General features: G+C 36.8%; 1 protein-coding gene across 3 annotated transcripts in view; it reads left to right on the top strand.

Moving 5' to 3' along the window:
* The window catches only part of FAM3C (FAM3 metabolism regulating signaling molecule C), a 67,010-nt gene that overhangs the window by 26,511 nt on the left and 25,102 nt on the right, over positions 1-15,397 (top strand). For all 3 annotated transcript variants that reach the window (XM_037056519.1, XM_037056520.1, XM_037056518.1), the window contains exons 5-8: positions 350-473; positions 7,875-7,933; positions 8,941-8,991; positions 10,156-10,240. In XM_037056519.1, the coding sequence (XP_036912414.1) occupies positions 350-473; positions 7,875-7,933; positions 8,941-8,991; positions 10,156-10,240 (319 nt within the window). The remainder of the gene's footprint in view (positions 1-349; positions 474-7,874; positions 7,934-8,940; positions 8,992-10,155; positions 10,241-15,397) is intronic.

Consider the following 15,397-nt stretch of genomic DNA (forward strand, 5'->3'; position numbering starts at 1 on the left):
GTTCTGTATTTATGAACTGAAAATGCAAAGTAACAATTCAAAACCTACCACCCTTCCTGAATTCTATAAATAAACAAAAATAATTAGATCAAATATATTTACTCTCATCAAGATCATATTATTTGGTTCATTAATGTCAATTATAAGCTTGGTCCCTCAGTGCTTTTTCTTTTGTTTTGAGGCTCTTTGAAGACCCCCCCCTGCCGAGACCCCTATCCCAGAGTGTGTTTTATGATTTGTAGGGCTTGGTGATTTACATAATTCCCTTGTGGCTTGAGATTTGAAATAAACTGATTATAGAGTCTGTTAACATTCTTTTCTTTAAAAAAAACTACTCTCTTTTCCAAAGCTACAAAGCCTCCCAGATACAAGTGTGGGATCTCAAAAGCTTGTCCTGAGAAGCATTTTGCTTTTAAAATGGCCAGTGGAGCAGCCAATGTAGTGGGACCCAAAATCTGCCTAGAGGACAATGTGTGAGTATTTATCCATTTGGAAGTGTAACATATGCTATAAAGTTACAGCAAATTGAACCTGAATTTAGTGGATAGTTTGAATATGTATTGGGCATGCTTTTACTAAAGAAAAGTGACTTCATTTTCATAATACAACTTTTCCCGTGCCTTTAAGGAGTTGGGAAAGTGCTTGAATTTCATATTGAAGAGTGACATAAGAGCAATGTTCCTCCAGTTTCATAGAGAGAGGAGGGGTTTTCTGAGTGGATTCTCTGTGCTGTCCCATATGGTAGCCATAGATCCATGCTTTGATTATTAAATCACAGGAGAAGGATAATTCATTTACATTAGTTGAAATTTAAACTTCAGTTCCTTGGTCACACTGGCCACGCTTCAGGTGCCAGTAGCCACACGTGGCCTGAGCCGTGGGCTGGAGCAGCACGGAGAATGAGTGTTTCCATCCCTGCAACGCCCCGTTTCAGCAATTTTCAACCCTTTCCACCTCATGGCACACATAAACTAATTACTAACGTTCTGTGGCACACCAAAAATATATTTTTTGCCTATCTGACAAAAAAATAGGTGTAATGTTGATTCACTCACACTGGGTCTCTATTGTGTTGGCTGTTGGCATGTTTCCATCTCACAGTCTCCTGACTAAATAGTCAGTCAGGTAGTACATGTTTTAAAAATTCTTGCACTCTGGTTGAAGACTGCTGTCCTATTTGATAGCTGTGCCCTCGATAACGAGCACTGTATCTTACAAACTAGCACCTTTCATTCTAAATGTTTGAGTTCTGTTCCTTGAAGTGTGAAATGACCCAGAAATCGCCTCAAGCCCTTCATGGCACAGGGCGGTGTCTCTAAGCTGAGTGGTTCCCTGTATTGAGATGCTCTACAAAGTACAATTTTTAGATTTTTGCAGTCTCCCTCCTCAGTGTCAACTGTCACTTGTTCAAGTTCCTGCTTCTGAAGTCATAAAACCTTCTTTGGCCGGTTGCTTTTAGTCTGCTCTTGCTTAGAAAATCAGATATATGAGCTTATTTAGGCATCATGTAAAATAATAAATATGCCATTAATTATGAAAATAAAGAATGAGGTGATTTTACAGGTAGAGAGGAGGAAACTAGGCTGTTTCTCTGAGAATTTCATTTGTCTGTTCTTTTTAATAGAGAAGCTTTTAAATATTTACCTCAGCCCCTTTTCCAGTTAGCTACAGCTAGGTTCCATAGCCTCTTGTAATAATAATACTTTTCTTGTAAAAAATTAAAGGCTTGAGCTAGTTGATCTTTAAGTCCCAACTAATTTGCTTTTTTTCCCTCATGCTAATAATAATCTATTGTTAGTTCCTTGTTTTCTGATTTCTCATTATAATAATCCTGTTTTACTGAATTATGTAAAAAAGCACTTGGATTTTAGTTTATAGATCTTACATTAGATAATACTCTTCCTATTAACTTAGAATGTTCTCATTTTCTTACTTCATTTTGCTAGACAGGCTGCAAGTTTGATTCTAAATAAGAGTAAGAAAGTTTTCTTAGCATTCTTGGCTCATGGGATTGTCTTTGCAGATTTCCCATACCTACCTGAAGTGTGTAAGTTTTAATGCGTAGAAGAGAGATCAAACTCTTTGCTAGCAGGTTTTCTACATACAGATTATATAGGCTGTAAAGAAAAAAAGAAGTGAGAATATGTAGGGAGTGAAGTCTGATAAAATAAATACTGGGCTCAGAGCCAAGGAATTTGGTTTCTAGTGTGTGGAAATGTCATGTAGAATTTGTATTTTAGTTTCTCTTGCTGTAAAATTGAGGCAGGCCACCTATTCGTCTTTATTTCGGGAGTTGTCCTGCTATTCAAATAATTGATGGGATTCTGTAGCAGTGCCTTGGTCATGAAATAGAGTCCCTGGTAAAAGACTAGCCAGATCTCCCCAGTGGAAAAACTCCAGGACCTGTACTTCTTCCAATACCTTCTGTTTCTGTACTGAAAATTTTTCCAACAAAAAGATTAAAGAAAGAGTCTGAGTTTTCTTAGCATAATTTATTCACTTACTCACCAAGTGATTATTGAGCATCATCCCTGGTATCACGGGACTCACAGTTGGTAGGGGCGATGATATTTAAGCCAGAGACACATCACAAGCTGTGCAGTTGCAGGGTGTGCAGATACAGGACCCAGATGAGATTGAGGTGACTTACTTTAGATTGAGTTGAGGAATACTTTCTCAAACAGGATGGTGTTTAGTCTGAGAACTGAAGGGTAAGAAGGAAGACAGCCATGTGAAAAGTAGGGAAAGAACATTCTAGACAGAAGGAAGACATGGTCAAAGGCCCTAAGATGGGAAAGAGCTGGAAAGGAGTAAGAGCCAGGCCAGAAGTGAAGGGATTAAGAAGTACAAGTTGGTAGTTACAAAATAGTTAGGAGGATATAAGTAAAATATAGGAAATACAGTCAATAATATCATAATAACTCTGTAGTGCCTGGTGGGTACTGAAAATATCAAAGGAACCACTGTGTATTTACTCATACATGATTGTCTAGCCACTGGGCATACACCTTACACCATCAGTTTTCAGCCAGTGTGCTGCAGGAATTTTTAAAACGTTCAATACCTGACTATTTAGTCAGGAACACCAACCTCTTTTCCCTTAAATTGTCAGATAAAAAACTGACAACAGCCCTGGCTGGGTGGGTCAGTTGGCTGGAGCATCTTCCCATACACCAAAAGGTTGTGGGTTTCATCCCTGGTTGGATGCATATGGGAGGCAACCGATTGATCTTTCTCTTTCACTCTGATGTTTCTCTCTTTCTCTCTCTCCCCTGCCTCTCTCCCTCTCTTTCCCTCCATCCCTCCTTCCCTCCCTCCCTCTCTCTCTAAAATAAATTAAGTATGTCCTCAAGTGAGGCCTTAAATTTTTTTTAAAAAAGATGACAGCCAACACAACAATAGCTGTCCAGTGTGAATGTCCTATCTTGAACTTGAAATATATGTCACATAATAGAGTTGCATCTTACTGGTCAGGTTGCACAATAAGGTTGCATCTGATTGGTTAGTTTTTGGTATCAGAAATCCCCATGTACAAGTATAGGCACCCGATTTAAATAAAAGTCACTTTGGGTCAAAAAGGGTAGATAATTAATCACTACTATTATTTTTTGTAAACCAGTCAAAATTATACCTATTTTTTTGTCACATTGGCAAAAAATGTGTTTTTGTGTGCCACAGAATTTCAGTACTTAGTTTGTGTGTACCATAGGATAAAAAAGATTGAAAATTGCTCCCTTAAACTAATACAAAAATATAATTGAAAGAAAACATAAAGAACCAGGCCAGTAGAAACTTGTAGGCCTTGCGGGTAAGGACTCGGGGTATTTTTCTGAGTGAAGTGAGAAGCTATGGATGGTTTTCAAACTCAGCCATGGCATGATTTCACTTTTATTGAAAAACAGTGACTGCTACACTGACTGCTTAGAGAAGTGGGGTACGGAAGTGAGTGGAAGGCCTGGCCAAGGGCTGCCACTGCCCTTTGACCTTGCCCTCCCTGTCCCCACCATTGGCAACAGACTTTACATGTTACTCACTGAAATATGTAAGTAGATACTAAAAATGCATAAGTAGGTATTTTAATATTTTCCTACATGTGTCCTGAGTACATGCAGCTCATTTCAGAAACTATTAGTGTTTCTCAATAAGGGTGATTTTGCTCCCCAGGGAACATTTGTCAGAATCTGGAGACATCTGGGGTTGTCACAGCTGTGGTGGTGTATTTGGGGGGAGGGGCCAGGAGAGCTCCTCCACACGAAATGTCAGGCCCATAATAGCATCGACCGAGTTAGAAACCCTAATTAGAAACCTTAATACAGACAAAAGACAAGAGTTACGATTAGGGTTATGGTTGCGGCTTTAAGGATAAGTACATGCAGTCAAGATATATGTTGTGGAGATTAAGATACATTTCATTTGTTAGAAACACAAACTTCTGGGTATGAATATGTGTCACACAACAAAAATTGTAGCTTTTTCTTTTGTATAGAGAACCCATAGAACTTATGTTCAGGATGTAGCTTTTATTGTGGACATATACTCATTTGATTTCAGTTTATAAAAGCTGGTTTTAGGAATAATACTTTATTTTCTATTATGTAATCTGCATATTTGGTACAGAAATATATAGCTGATTGTTTTTAGAGGTTTTTATTTTTCCTGGGGTCAGATAATATTTTTGGTTGTGAGGGCGAAGAAGTAAAATCAATAATATTATGCAAGTACCTATATAATTATTTAACATGTGACCATTTAAAAGTGTAAAAACCATTTTAAACTTACAAATAGTAAACTGAACCACGCACATGAACATGTGCGCATGAACACACACATGCCCACATACACACAAACTCCCCAGTGAGCTGGATTTGTCCCATGAGCTGCAGTTTGTTAAACCTTGCTCTGAACTAATCATCTACAGAAGTAGTACCCAAAACACGTAGTAGGTGTTTGAATCAATTGTAGTTGAAGATGGATGGACTCTATCTATAGATTTTATGATCATAGGATCATTTTCTTTAGATTTTTGCCTGGAGATAAAGAGTGGTAGGGGAGTGAGAACCTTTATATTCATGAAGGATAAAAGAAAACATTTCAATTTTTGTTAGTAAGAGTGACAACTAAGCTTTATACATTTAAAAGCTTCAATTACAGGTTTCCCTGATTGAATTTTCAACAGTTGGTGCGCTGCTGCCCTCTTGTGGCAAGCCCATGTTACAGTGCTTCTTCCTTGCCTTTTTTCTTTGCTCTGTGATAGACCCCTACAGCATACTCTGAAATGATGTATATTTGGAGAAGACACTGTGACAGTTATTAATGTAACAAGTTAATTAAAGCTGTTGCCTATTAGTATTAATAATAGTGTTCACTTATATATTTCTGAAAGGAACAGAACAGAGGCATTTTGAAACTCCCTCTTTGGTTGAGCAGAATTGTTGGACCCACCTCAGAATTGGTCTTGCACATAGATAAAAAGTTCTGTGCTTTATTACATGTAAATTTTAGAAAATTACAAGTGAAACCTTGAAGGCAGCTAGGCAACCAGTATGGGTACATAAATAGTTAAATGCTACTAAGTTTTTAAAAATCAAATCTTTATACTTTTTTGTTTCTTAATATTTTTAAATGGACATTGTAGTAGAGTCTTTTCTAATTTTTTGTTTTGAAATAATTATAGAAACTACAAGAAACTGCAAAAATGATGCAGAAAGGTCCTGCATACTCTCCATGCAGGTCATTCTGATGTCGTTATAGAACAGTATCAGCAGCACGGAATTGTCATTGGCACAGTGTGTGTGTTCAGTCCTGTGCCACTTATCAAATGTGTAGACCCATGTAACCAACACAGCAATTAAGATACAGAATTACTTCATCCCTGTAAAGGTCTCTTTCTTACCACCCTGTTATAAGTCACCCCTATCATCACTGACCCCTGGCGACCACTAATCTGTTCATCATTTCTGTGGTTGTGATGTTTGGGAATGTCGTAGAAATAGAATCACACAGTATGTGACAGTTGAGACTGGCTTTTTTCACTTGGTATAATGCTCTTGAAATACTGGCGCACGTTAATAATCTGATCCCTCTCTTTTTCACTGCCGAGCATTATTGTTTGGTGTGGACGTACCCACCACCCGTTGTCTTCAACCAAACAATTCCAGTTGTTTCCTATGTTTGCCTGTTACCAGTAAAGCCTCTATGAACTACAGGTTTTTATGTGGACATATACTTTTACTTCTCTTCCACAAAGTTCCCAGGAATCCTGGGTTGAGTGGTCAACATGTGTTTGATTTTATAAGGAACTGCTGAATATTTCCCAGAGTGAGTGTGCCATTTTACATTCCCACCAGCACGTTTGAGAGAGACAGTTTCTTTGTATACTTGACATCATTTGATACTGTCACTATTTTATTTTAGCTCTTCTAATAGGTTTGTAGTGTGATACCTCAATTAATTTTCTTTTCCTTCTGTTTAGTAATGCTGAATATCTCCTATTTTTTTGCCACCTGTATGTCCTCTTCAGTAAAATGACTATTCATATCACTTTTCCATTTTGTTTGGATGCTTGGTTTTTTCTGCTGAGGATTGAGAGTTAGTATTGCATTCGTTCATTGGTTGCAGCACAGGGTAACTACAGATGAGTTCTAGGAAAACCAGCTAACACACTCAGTGGGAATCAGTTGGCTCTGTGGAATTACAATAAAGTGTTGTAGATTTTATTATTTGTGAAATTATGTGCTACACATACTTTAAAATCAGTTAAATTCACAGTAAATTTATGTACCTGTATATGTATGTGTAGAAGTCTAAATATCTGGATACGTGTGTGTATTCATACTTGTATACTTTGCCCCCACACTGGACCTCAAACTAGCTGATCACCATTGAACTGCACACCACTGGGAGGATTACAATTACCTTTAATTTCTAAAATTAAAGGTACCCATGATTTTAGTGTAACAACTCTAGTTGAACAAACTGAACTGGTATTGTTGCCTTCACTAGTGCCTCAGTGTCATTGTCTACAATGGTGTGTGAGCTGCCATGGCTGTGATCCCTGCAGGTGTGACCATGTGACCGCAGTGAGATGCAGGCATTATGTGAACACAGCATTACTTCTGAGTATAGGGATAAACTTCACACTGAGCCCATTCACAGTTGGGTGAAACCCTCACAGAGAGTGCCCCCCGCTCGTTCCGCTCAGGTTGAACGATGTGGGGAGCATCCATCTCACTCCTGTTTTCATGTCCCATTCAGTGCTGCAGAAAGTGCAGGAGGGTGGTGCAGAATATGTGCATGGTGCCCGTGTTCTAAGGATTTTCTGAAATGGTATTTCGTAATCTAGTGCAGAGTAGCAAGAAACTCTTAATATTTTGCCTTGGTTCTTGCTAATACATATTTCTATTTGTGAAGTATATATTTAAGGACATTGTAAAATTTTATTTAAGGACATTACTTTAAAGGTACTGTTGGGCTGTTTTCTCTTAGTAGAGACCTTTTAATCTTCTCTGCAGTACTAAACAATCACACACACACACACACACATATATATATACACACACACACACATACATACACACACATACATACATACATACATATATAAAACCCCCAACCTTTTATTTTTTGGAAGATTTTTTCTTTGATGTATGTTTGTGCAATAAACAAACATACAGTACTAAACAAGTGTTTAGTGTTTGTGCAGTACTGAACAATCACACACACACACACACATATACACACACACACACACACATACACACACATACATACATACATATATAAAACCCCCAACCTTTTATTTTTTGGAAGATTTTTTCTTTGATGTATGTTTGTGCACTAATTCTGCATTGGTCTTGATATTTTTTCCCCTTCAGTTTAATGAGTGGCGTTAAGAATAATGTTGGAAGAGGGATCAATGTTGCCTTGGTAAATGGTAAGGATCATTATTTTAGTTGACAGGTGTATTGGATGGGTATTCATATGCTCCAAAGTAAAATCTCCTCTACCAACACCAAGGGGTCAGGGCAGAAGGTGCCCCTCTTGACAGTAAAGCCCCAGCTGCCTTCCTGATTACCTCCAGCTCTAGGTGGAGACTTCATGTCTGAGAATTTATCACATGCTTTCTTGGAAGCTTCCACTTCTGTGGCAACATGTGGAGAACTTCCCATAGGAAGTTCAGGCCATCTCATATTAGATCCATGGCTTCCTGCTGCCGGTGTTGGAACCCTAACATGTGAAGAGAAAGTGTTACGAATGAGAGGGTGTCAAGGACTAAGGGCGATGCACTGTTGGATGGGGTGGGAGAGGAACGAAAACAAGGATTAACTGTAACTTTTCAGTATTGGTCCACATTCTTCTGATAAGTTCATTAGAGTAAATCGTTTTATGAACCCTGAGTCAAATCTGAAAATACGAATCTATGAAGTGAGGTGTCCTGCATGCTGGTCCCCTCTCCCCGCTGCAGCAATACCTCGGTAAAGCTATATAAGGGAGCTAAAGCACAGCTTGCCTTTCCTAGTCCGTAATGTAGGGGAATACTTTTTACTTCTTTCAAAATAAGAAGTAAACTTTTGTGTTTCTACTTTCTTCAGTTTCTTAGGTAAAAGGGTCCATACCTATTTGTCTATTTATTTAATTTAAAAAAGATTTACAAAGGGAAATAAATGTAAGTTTTATAAAAGGATGTCTAAAGTGTCTAACTTTGCATTGGAATTAATTATCTGCAGTCACTTGTGAATTCTGTGTGCTGCTCCTAGGCTTACAAGACTAGTGAGACTACCCAAATATTACCCTTTAGAAAGATGTAATTCAGATGGTAAAGTTCAGAATTGAAGTTGTTCTAAAGATAATTTACATGAGTCTTTGACTAAGAGTATTTGATTTGTAGAGTGTGGAGTATATTTCAGTTGCGCAATGTGATATGAATTCAATCTCTTTCAGGAAAATCAGGAGACGTATTAGACACCAAATATTTTGACATGTGGGGAGGAGGTGAGTGTGAGTGGTCAGTGCTGCTCTGTTGCCAGCACTGACGTTGGCGTCCCTCAGTGTCTTGTAGCCCAGTAGCGGCAGCCGTGTGGCTTCATTTTTGTGTTCACTTGGTTTCTCTCTGCACTAAATGTTCAGCTATGTTTCATATTGTATATATATCAGTCATATTGTATATATAAGTGTTTCTTAATAAAAACTGTGGTATATAATTAAGAATAGTGGTACAGAAATTGGAAGTTTAAAAAATCTGAGTTCTCTTTTCTGTAGGACAACTACTTCAAAGTTTTGGCTCCTTTAGGTTTCTGTCTGAAATCTTAAAAAAAAGAATAAGTAATTTGAAGATGGGCATAACCAAGTGCTTTGGACTGACTAAATTGACTCCTTTACATATGATTTTTCATCTCAAAAACAAATCACCTAACTCTCCTACATTCTTTCCCTTAGTTTATAATAAGTAGCTTTGCCCAGAGATCCCTTAAATCAGTATACACATTTATATAATTTTTAAAAATTACAGATCTTTTTGTGAATTGGATAAAATTTATGTATCCTCTTTTTAGAAAAGTTCCCATACGGATTTACACATACTGAGGCAGTCCGTGAGCATCTCTCCTGCTCCCTGCGCTCCTTACTTTAAATTATAAGTAATGGCTTTCCCGTGGAGTTTTCATTCGGCCCCTTGAATGTCTGTAAAAAAGACACACAGGATGAATCAGGGTGGGAAATTTTAAGTTATGGTGGCATCATATTAAGAAGCAAACTTAATTTTTTAACATTTTCTTAAGATTTATCTCGTTTGACTACTCTACGTTAGAACTTACTTATAAACTTAGTATTTTTAATAATATATATTTTAAAGAGTTTATTCATTATTAGAGAGATGGGAAGGGAGGGAGAAAGAGAGGGAAAGAAACTTTGATGTGTGAGAGATGCACCAACCGGTCCCATCTCACATCACGCCCCCCAACCAGTGACCTCGCCCACAACCCAGGCACGTGCCCTGACGGGAATCAAACCCGTGACCCTTTGTCTCACAGGCAGGTGCTCAATCCATTCAACTACATCAGCCAGGGCACAAATGTACTATTTTATCTTATTAACTTTACAGATTATCTTGATGGTTACTCAGTTATTAAAAACAAAAACTTTAATCTTTTTCTTTAGATGTGGCCCCATTGATTGAGTTTCTGAAGTCCATACAGGATGGAACAATAGTCTTAATGGCAACGTACGACGATGGAGCAACCAAGTATGTAAACTTAAAAGGCTGCACAACTTTTCTGAGATGTAATTTGTACCTATGAAAGTAATACATTTTCATTGAAAAAAGGTTCTGAAATAGAACGGAGTTCCAGATAAACACTATTAACAATTTTTAGTTTTTTTCTTTCTGTATATTCATTATGCATATGTTGGTAAGTGGGATCTTGTTGTACATAAAGTTTGTTCTCTTATATATTCTCTGTTTTAGGAACTTTAAATTGTTTTCATTGATGTTATTATTCTTTGATAGTATTTTATTATGGTTCATCCACAGTTGACCCACCTTTATTTAAAAGCTCCCTATTATTGCCAAGTTTATTGTATTATAAATAATGTTGTGATAAATACCCTTTTACATTATTTTTTCACCTTTAGTTATATCCTTAGAGGAAATACCTAGAAGTGAGATTGTGAAATAATAATTGCAGTATGTTTTCATAAAATTTAATAGATGGTAATTTGTAACTTTTTTACTTAAAATTATATACTATATGTTGTAAAAATTCAAAAAACACAGAAAAGCACAAGGCACAGTTCATCTCACTACTCAAAGATAATTGTTGATAATATTTTAGTTTCTACCTCCAGATTTTTTAATACACAGATTTTCTTAAACATTTGGAATGGTAGCATTTTTTTGAAATGTCTAGTGTAGATTTTAAATGTGTCATTCAAAATATCTTTACTAAAATATCTACTGCTGAACTTTTAGGCTCTTTCCCATTTTCACAGTGAACTAGGGCCCCCTTTTCCCCACAACCTCTCCAACATTTGTTGTTTGTTGCTTTGTTTATGATGGCCATTCTCACAGGTATAAAGTGGTATCTCATTGTGGTTTTAATTTGCATCTCTCTGATAGCATCTTTTCTGAGCTTCTGAACATTTTTGTTCAGAGATACTGAGCATCATTTGATGTGTCTCTGGATCTTTTGTATGTCTTCCTTGGAGAAGTGTCTGTTCAAATCCTTTGCCCATTTTTTAATTGGGTTGCTTGTCTTCTCAGAGTGGAGTTGTGTAAGTTCTTTGTATATTTTGTAGATTAAACCTTTGTCGGAGGTATCATTGGCAAATATGTTTTCCCATACAGTTGTTTCTTTTTTTAATTTTAATACTGTTTTTCTAGCCATGCAGAAGCTTTTTATTTTCATGAGATTCCATTTGTTTATTCTTTCCTTTATGTCCCTTGCTCTAGGGGACGTATCAGTAAAAATATTGCTGCATGAAATATCTGAGATTTTCCTGCCAATGTTCTCCTCTAGGACTTTAATGGTGTCATGGCTTACATTTAAGTCTTTTATCCACCTTGAATTTATTTTGGTGTATGATGTAAGTTGGTGCTCAAGTTTCATTTTTTTGCACATAGCTGTCCAGTTCTCCCAACACCATTTGTTGAAAAGGCTATCTTTACTCCATTTTATGTTACTGCCTGCTTTGTCGAATATTAATTGACTATAGAGAGTTGGGTTTATTTCTGGGCTCTCTGTTCTATTCCACTGGTCTATGTGACTGTTTTTATGCCAGTACCAGGCTGTTTTGATTACAGTGGCCTTGTATTTGATATCAGGTATTGTGATCCCTCAGACTTTGTTCTTCTTTCTTGAAATTTCAGCTGCTATTCGGGGTCGTTTATGGTTCCATATAAATTTTTGAAGTGTTTGTTCTGTGTCTGTGAAATATGCCATTGGTACTTTCATAGGTATTGCATTGAATCTGTAAATTGCTTTGGGTAGTATGGACATTTTGATGATGTTAATTCTTCCAATCCATGAACACGGTATATGTTTCCATTTGTTTGTGTCTTCCTTGATTTCTTTCTTCAGTGTTGTGTAGTTTTCTGAGTACAGGTCTTTTACCTCCTTGGTTAGGTTTATTCCCAGATATTTTATTTTTGTTTTTGCTATATCGATTGCGATTTTTTTCTTGATTTCTGCTTCTGCTGATTCACTGTTAGTACACAAAAATGCCTTTGATTTCTGGATATTGACTTTGTATCCTGCTGTTTTGCCAAATTCATTTATTACGTTGAGCACTTTTTGGGTAGAGTCTATAGGATTTTCCATGTACACTATCATGTCATCTGGAAACAATGATAGTTTTGTTTCCTTCTTTCCGATTTGGGTGCCCTTTATTTCCTTTTCTTCTCTGATCACTGTGGCTAAAACTTCCAATACTATATTGAATAGAAACTAAAAAAGGAAAACCCACAGATTTGACTATATAAGAATCAGTCTATTCTAAAGAATTAGTTTTTCTACTTTAATGCAATACTTGAGAAGTATTGTTTTCATCTCCATATTCAATATTTAGTAGATTTTTTTCTTCCAGTGATTTTATTGTTTTTATGTGTTTCCAAAAATCCCCTTGTAACTGACTTTTTAGTAGTGACTTACAATGCCTGTTCAGTGGAGGTAGGTATTCACAGAGAGGTACCAGGGATCTCGCCTGGGGTTGAGATGCTGTTTCAATTGTAAATTTGACTTCATTTCTGGAAGTTCAGTTCATCTATTTATTCCTCATTCAATAAGATACTATTTCAAATTTGTTGTGGCAAAATATATATACATTTTATTTTAGAAAAATACAAACAGCTAATAAAAATATTAAAAGATTTCTAACCTCACTGATATTCAGGAAAATGCTTACCAAAATGATATTAATATATAATCTTTGGCCATTCAGATTGGCAGATTTAAAGAAAAATGGTACAAGCCAACATTGGCATGGATGTACAAAAATGAATTTTTTTATATACTGTTGGTAGAGATGCACATTGACATGATACTTTTTGAGAGTAATTCATTAATATTATATTTTTAATAACTATTTAATACAAATAGTACACTTAATACCTTTTTGGTGAGACAAACTTCTATTTAATAGTCTTCTTTCTCAAAAACCTTTTCTATGATACTTTTCTCAGATGGCTTTTGTCAAGAGTAAAAATACATTTCTTATTTTAATGGAAAAGCCTTTTAATGACAAGTTCCACACAGAAATATGGCATGTTGTTCTACTTTTTGATTTTTTATACATATATTTAATGTGTAGCTACATTATTGACAATTTTCACTAAGCAGTGTCATTTTATGAATGTTTCAGGTTCATTGACATTTAGGCCATTTATCTGGTTCAACTAAAGATGTGTTAAACTTATGAGGAAGGACCCCCCCAAAAAAACCCAGTAAATTTATAAAAAATTGTGCATTTATTCTTACATGTTTAAATTTCAGTCACGTTCAAAATACTCTCCATCTGATGTAGTACATCTATTGAGACCTTATTTCCACTGCTCAAAACAGTTTTTGAACTTGTGGATTTTGACGCCTTTTAGTGCCTCTGCCGTTTTGTTTGTTTGTTTGTTTATTTGTTTCACTGCTTCTACACTGGTAAAACATTTCTCTTTGAGGAATTTTTTTTATCCAGGAAAACAAAAAAAAAGTTGCTAGGAATGAGATCGAGTAAACAGGGTCTGGAGGTCATGCCTTTTTTGGTCAAAACCTGCTGAATACTCAGCGTGGTGTGGGCAGGTGTGCTCATGAATCACCCATAGTGAAATGTCAAATGTGTTGCAAGAGTCTTCAAAAAAAATCAACTGAAGCCAAATGCAGCCTCTCACAACAGCTGGTACACTGATACAGATGGGTTCCTACAACACTGACCCAGTGGGGGATATCTGTACTGCAAGGAGCCTGCCCTCCAGAAAATAATTCTGGGTTTTTTTGGGTCCTTCATCATATAGTTCAAAGGTTAAATAAAACAGGCATATTCTGCTATTGCCATTTTCCTAGATAGAACTAAATAGACTATAATAGGCTTTCTTTGTCAAAAACAAGTAGCTTACTATTTGCTTTTGCTGAGAGATGAGGCTATTACATGGATAATTTGAAGTTAAAAAAAAAATTTAGGTCTTTTCTGAATAGACGCATCCTTTTCACCAGGTTACTTCATTACTATACCTGATATGCATCAGACCTGTTCCCCTTCATCTAATAATAAATTGTAGCCATATCTAAGAACAGAGGCAAGGATGATATTATCTCTTTAGCTGCTAATAGTGGTGTTCATTCATCACAAGCGCCAAAAGCAGCCTCAGACCAGGGCTCAACGTATAAGGCAAAAGCAAAAATCTAAACTTTGATATCTGTACACTTGGTCAACTAATGTGGATTTTTTTATTGATGTTCAGGTACAGTTGTCTCCATTTTCACTCTACCACAGCCCCCTGCCCCACCCATCTCTGCCTCCCACCTTCAAACCTACCCCCTTTGGTTTTGTCCATGAGTTCTTTATACATGTTCCTTGATAGTCCTTCCCCTATTATCTCCTCCCCCCTCCACTCTGGTTACTTTCAGTTCTTTATTTCAATGTCTCTGGTTATATTTTGCTTGCTTGTTTTGCTGATTAGAGTACACTTATAGGTGAGATTGTATGGTATTTGTCTTTTGCTGCCTGGCTTATTTCACTTAGTATAATGCTCTGCAGATCTAGCTACTCTGTCACAAAGGGTAGGAGTTCTTTCTTCTGTGTAGTATTCCACTGTGTAAATGTACTGTCAACTTCTGTTCCATTTAAATGGATTCTAGCTGGATACATTTTTAGTCTGGGGAACATTAATTCATGCATCAAGTACTTCCCTCTTTTAAACACTGGTAAAATAAATTATAAGCATCATGTCCTTTATATGGAAATGAACAAACAATCCTTATGAAGGGCCATCTACCTCTATTAAATATTACCATGTATCTTGGCAGGTGTCTGAACATTGGAAATGACTCATTAGTGTGGTATGCCCAGTTTTATAAGGGAATGAAAAACTCTGTTGTGTTATGGCTTTTCCTTACACAAGACTGCTGAATTTTACCCTCTAGAATGGTTTGTTCTCCCCCTTATGCTGAAGGGAGTGGAGAGGATAAAATGGATGTGCCCGCTCTCTCCAAGATAGGGAGTTGGTATGTGTGTTGATGAGGGAAGGCAGGACTCATTTCCCCATAGTTCCTTTCTGATCCTAGCGTCTGCCATACACTGTGAGCTCCTGGGCCATACTCCTATCTTCAGCAGACTGGCTGGGACTGAGCTCCATCACAGCACTGCCAAATGTCTCCAGTGGAACCGTAGTCCTTTAAAACTGGTAGTCACATAAGTT

This window comes from Sturnira hondurensis, unplaced genomic scaffold (genome assembly GCF_014824575.4).
Source record: "Sturnira hondurensis isolate 20B ecotype Veracruz unplaced genomic scaffold, ASM1482457v3 Scaffold0008992, whole genome shotgun sequence".
Lineage (NCBI taxonomy): Eukaryota > Metazoa > Chordata > Mammalia > Chiroptera > Phyllostomidae > Sturnira > Sturnira hondurensis.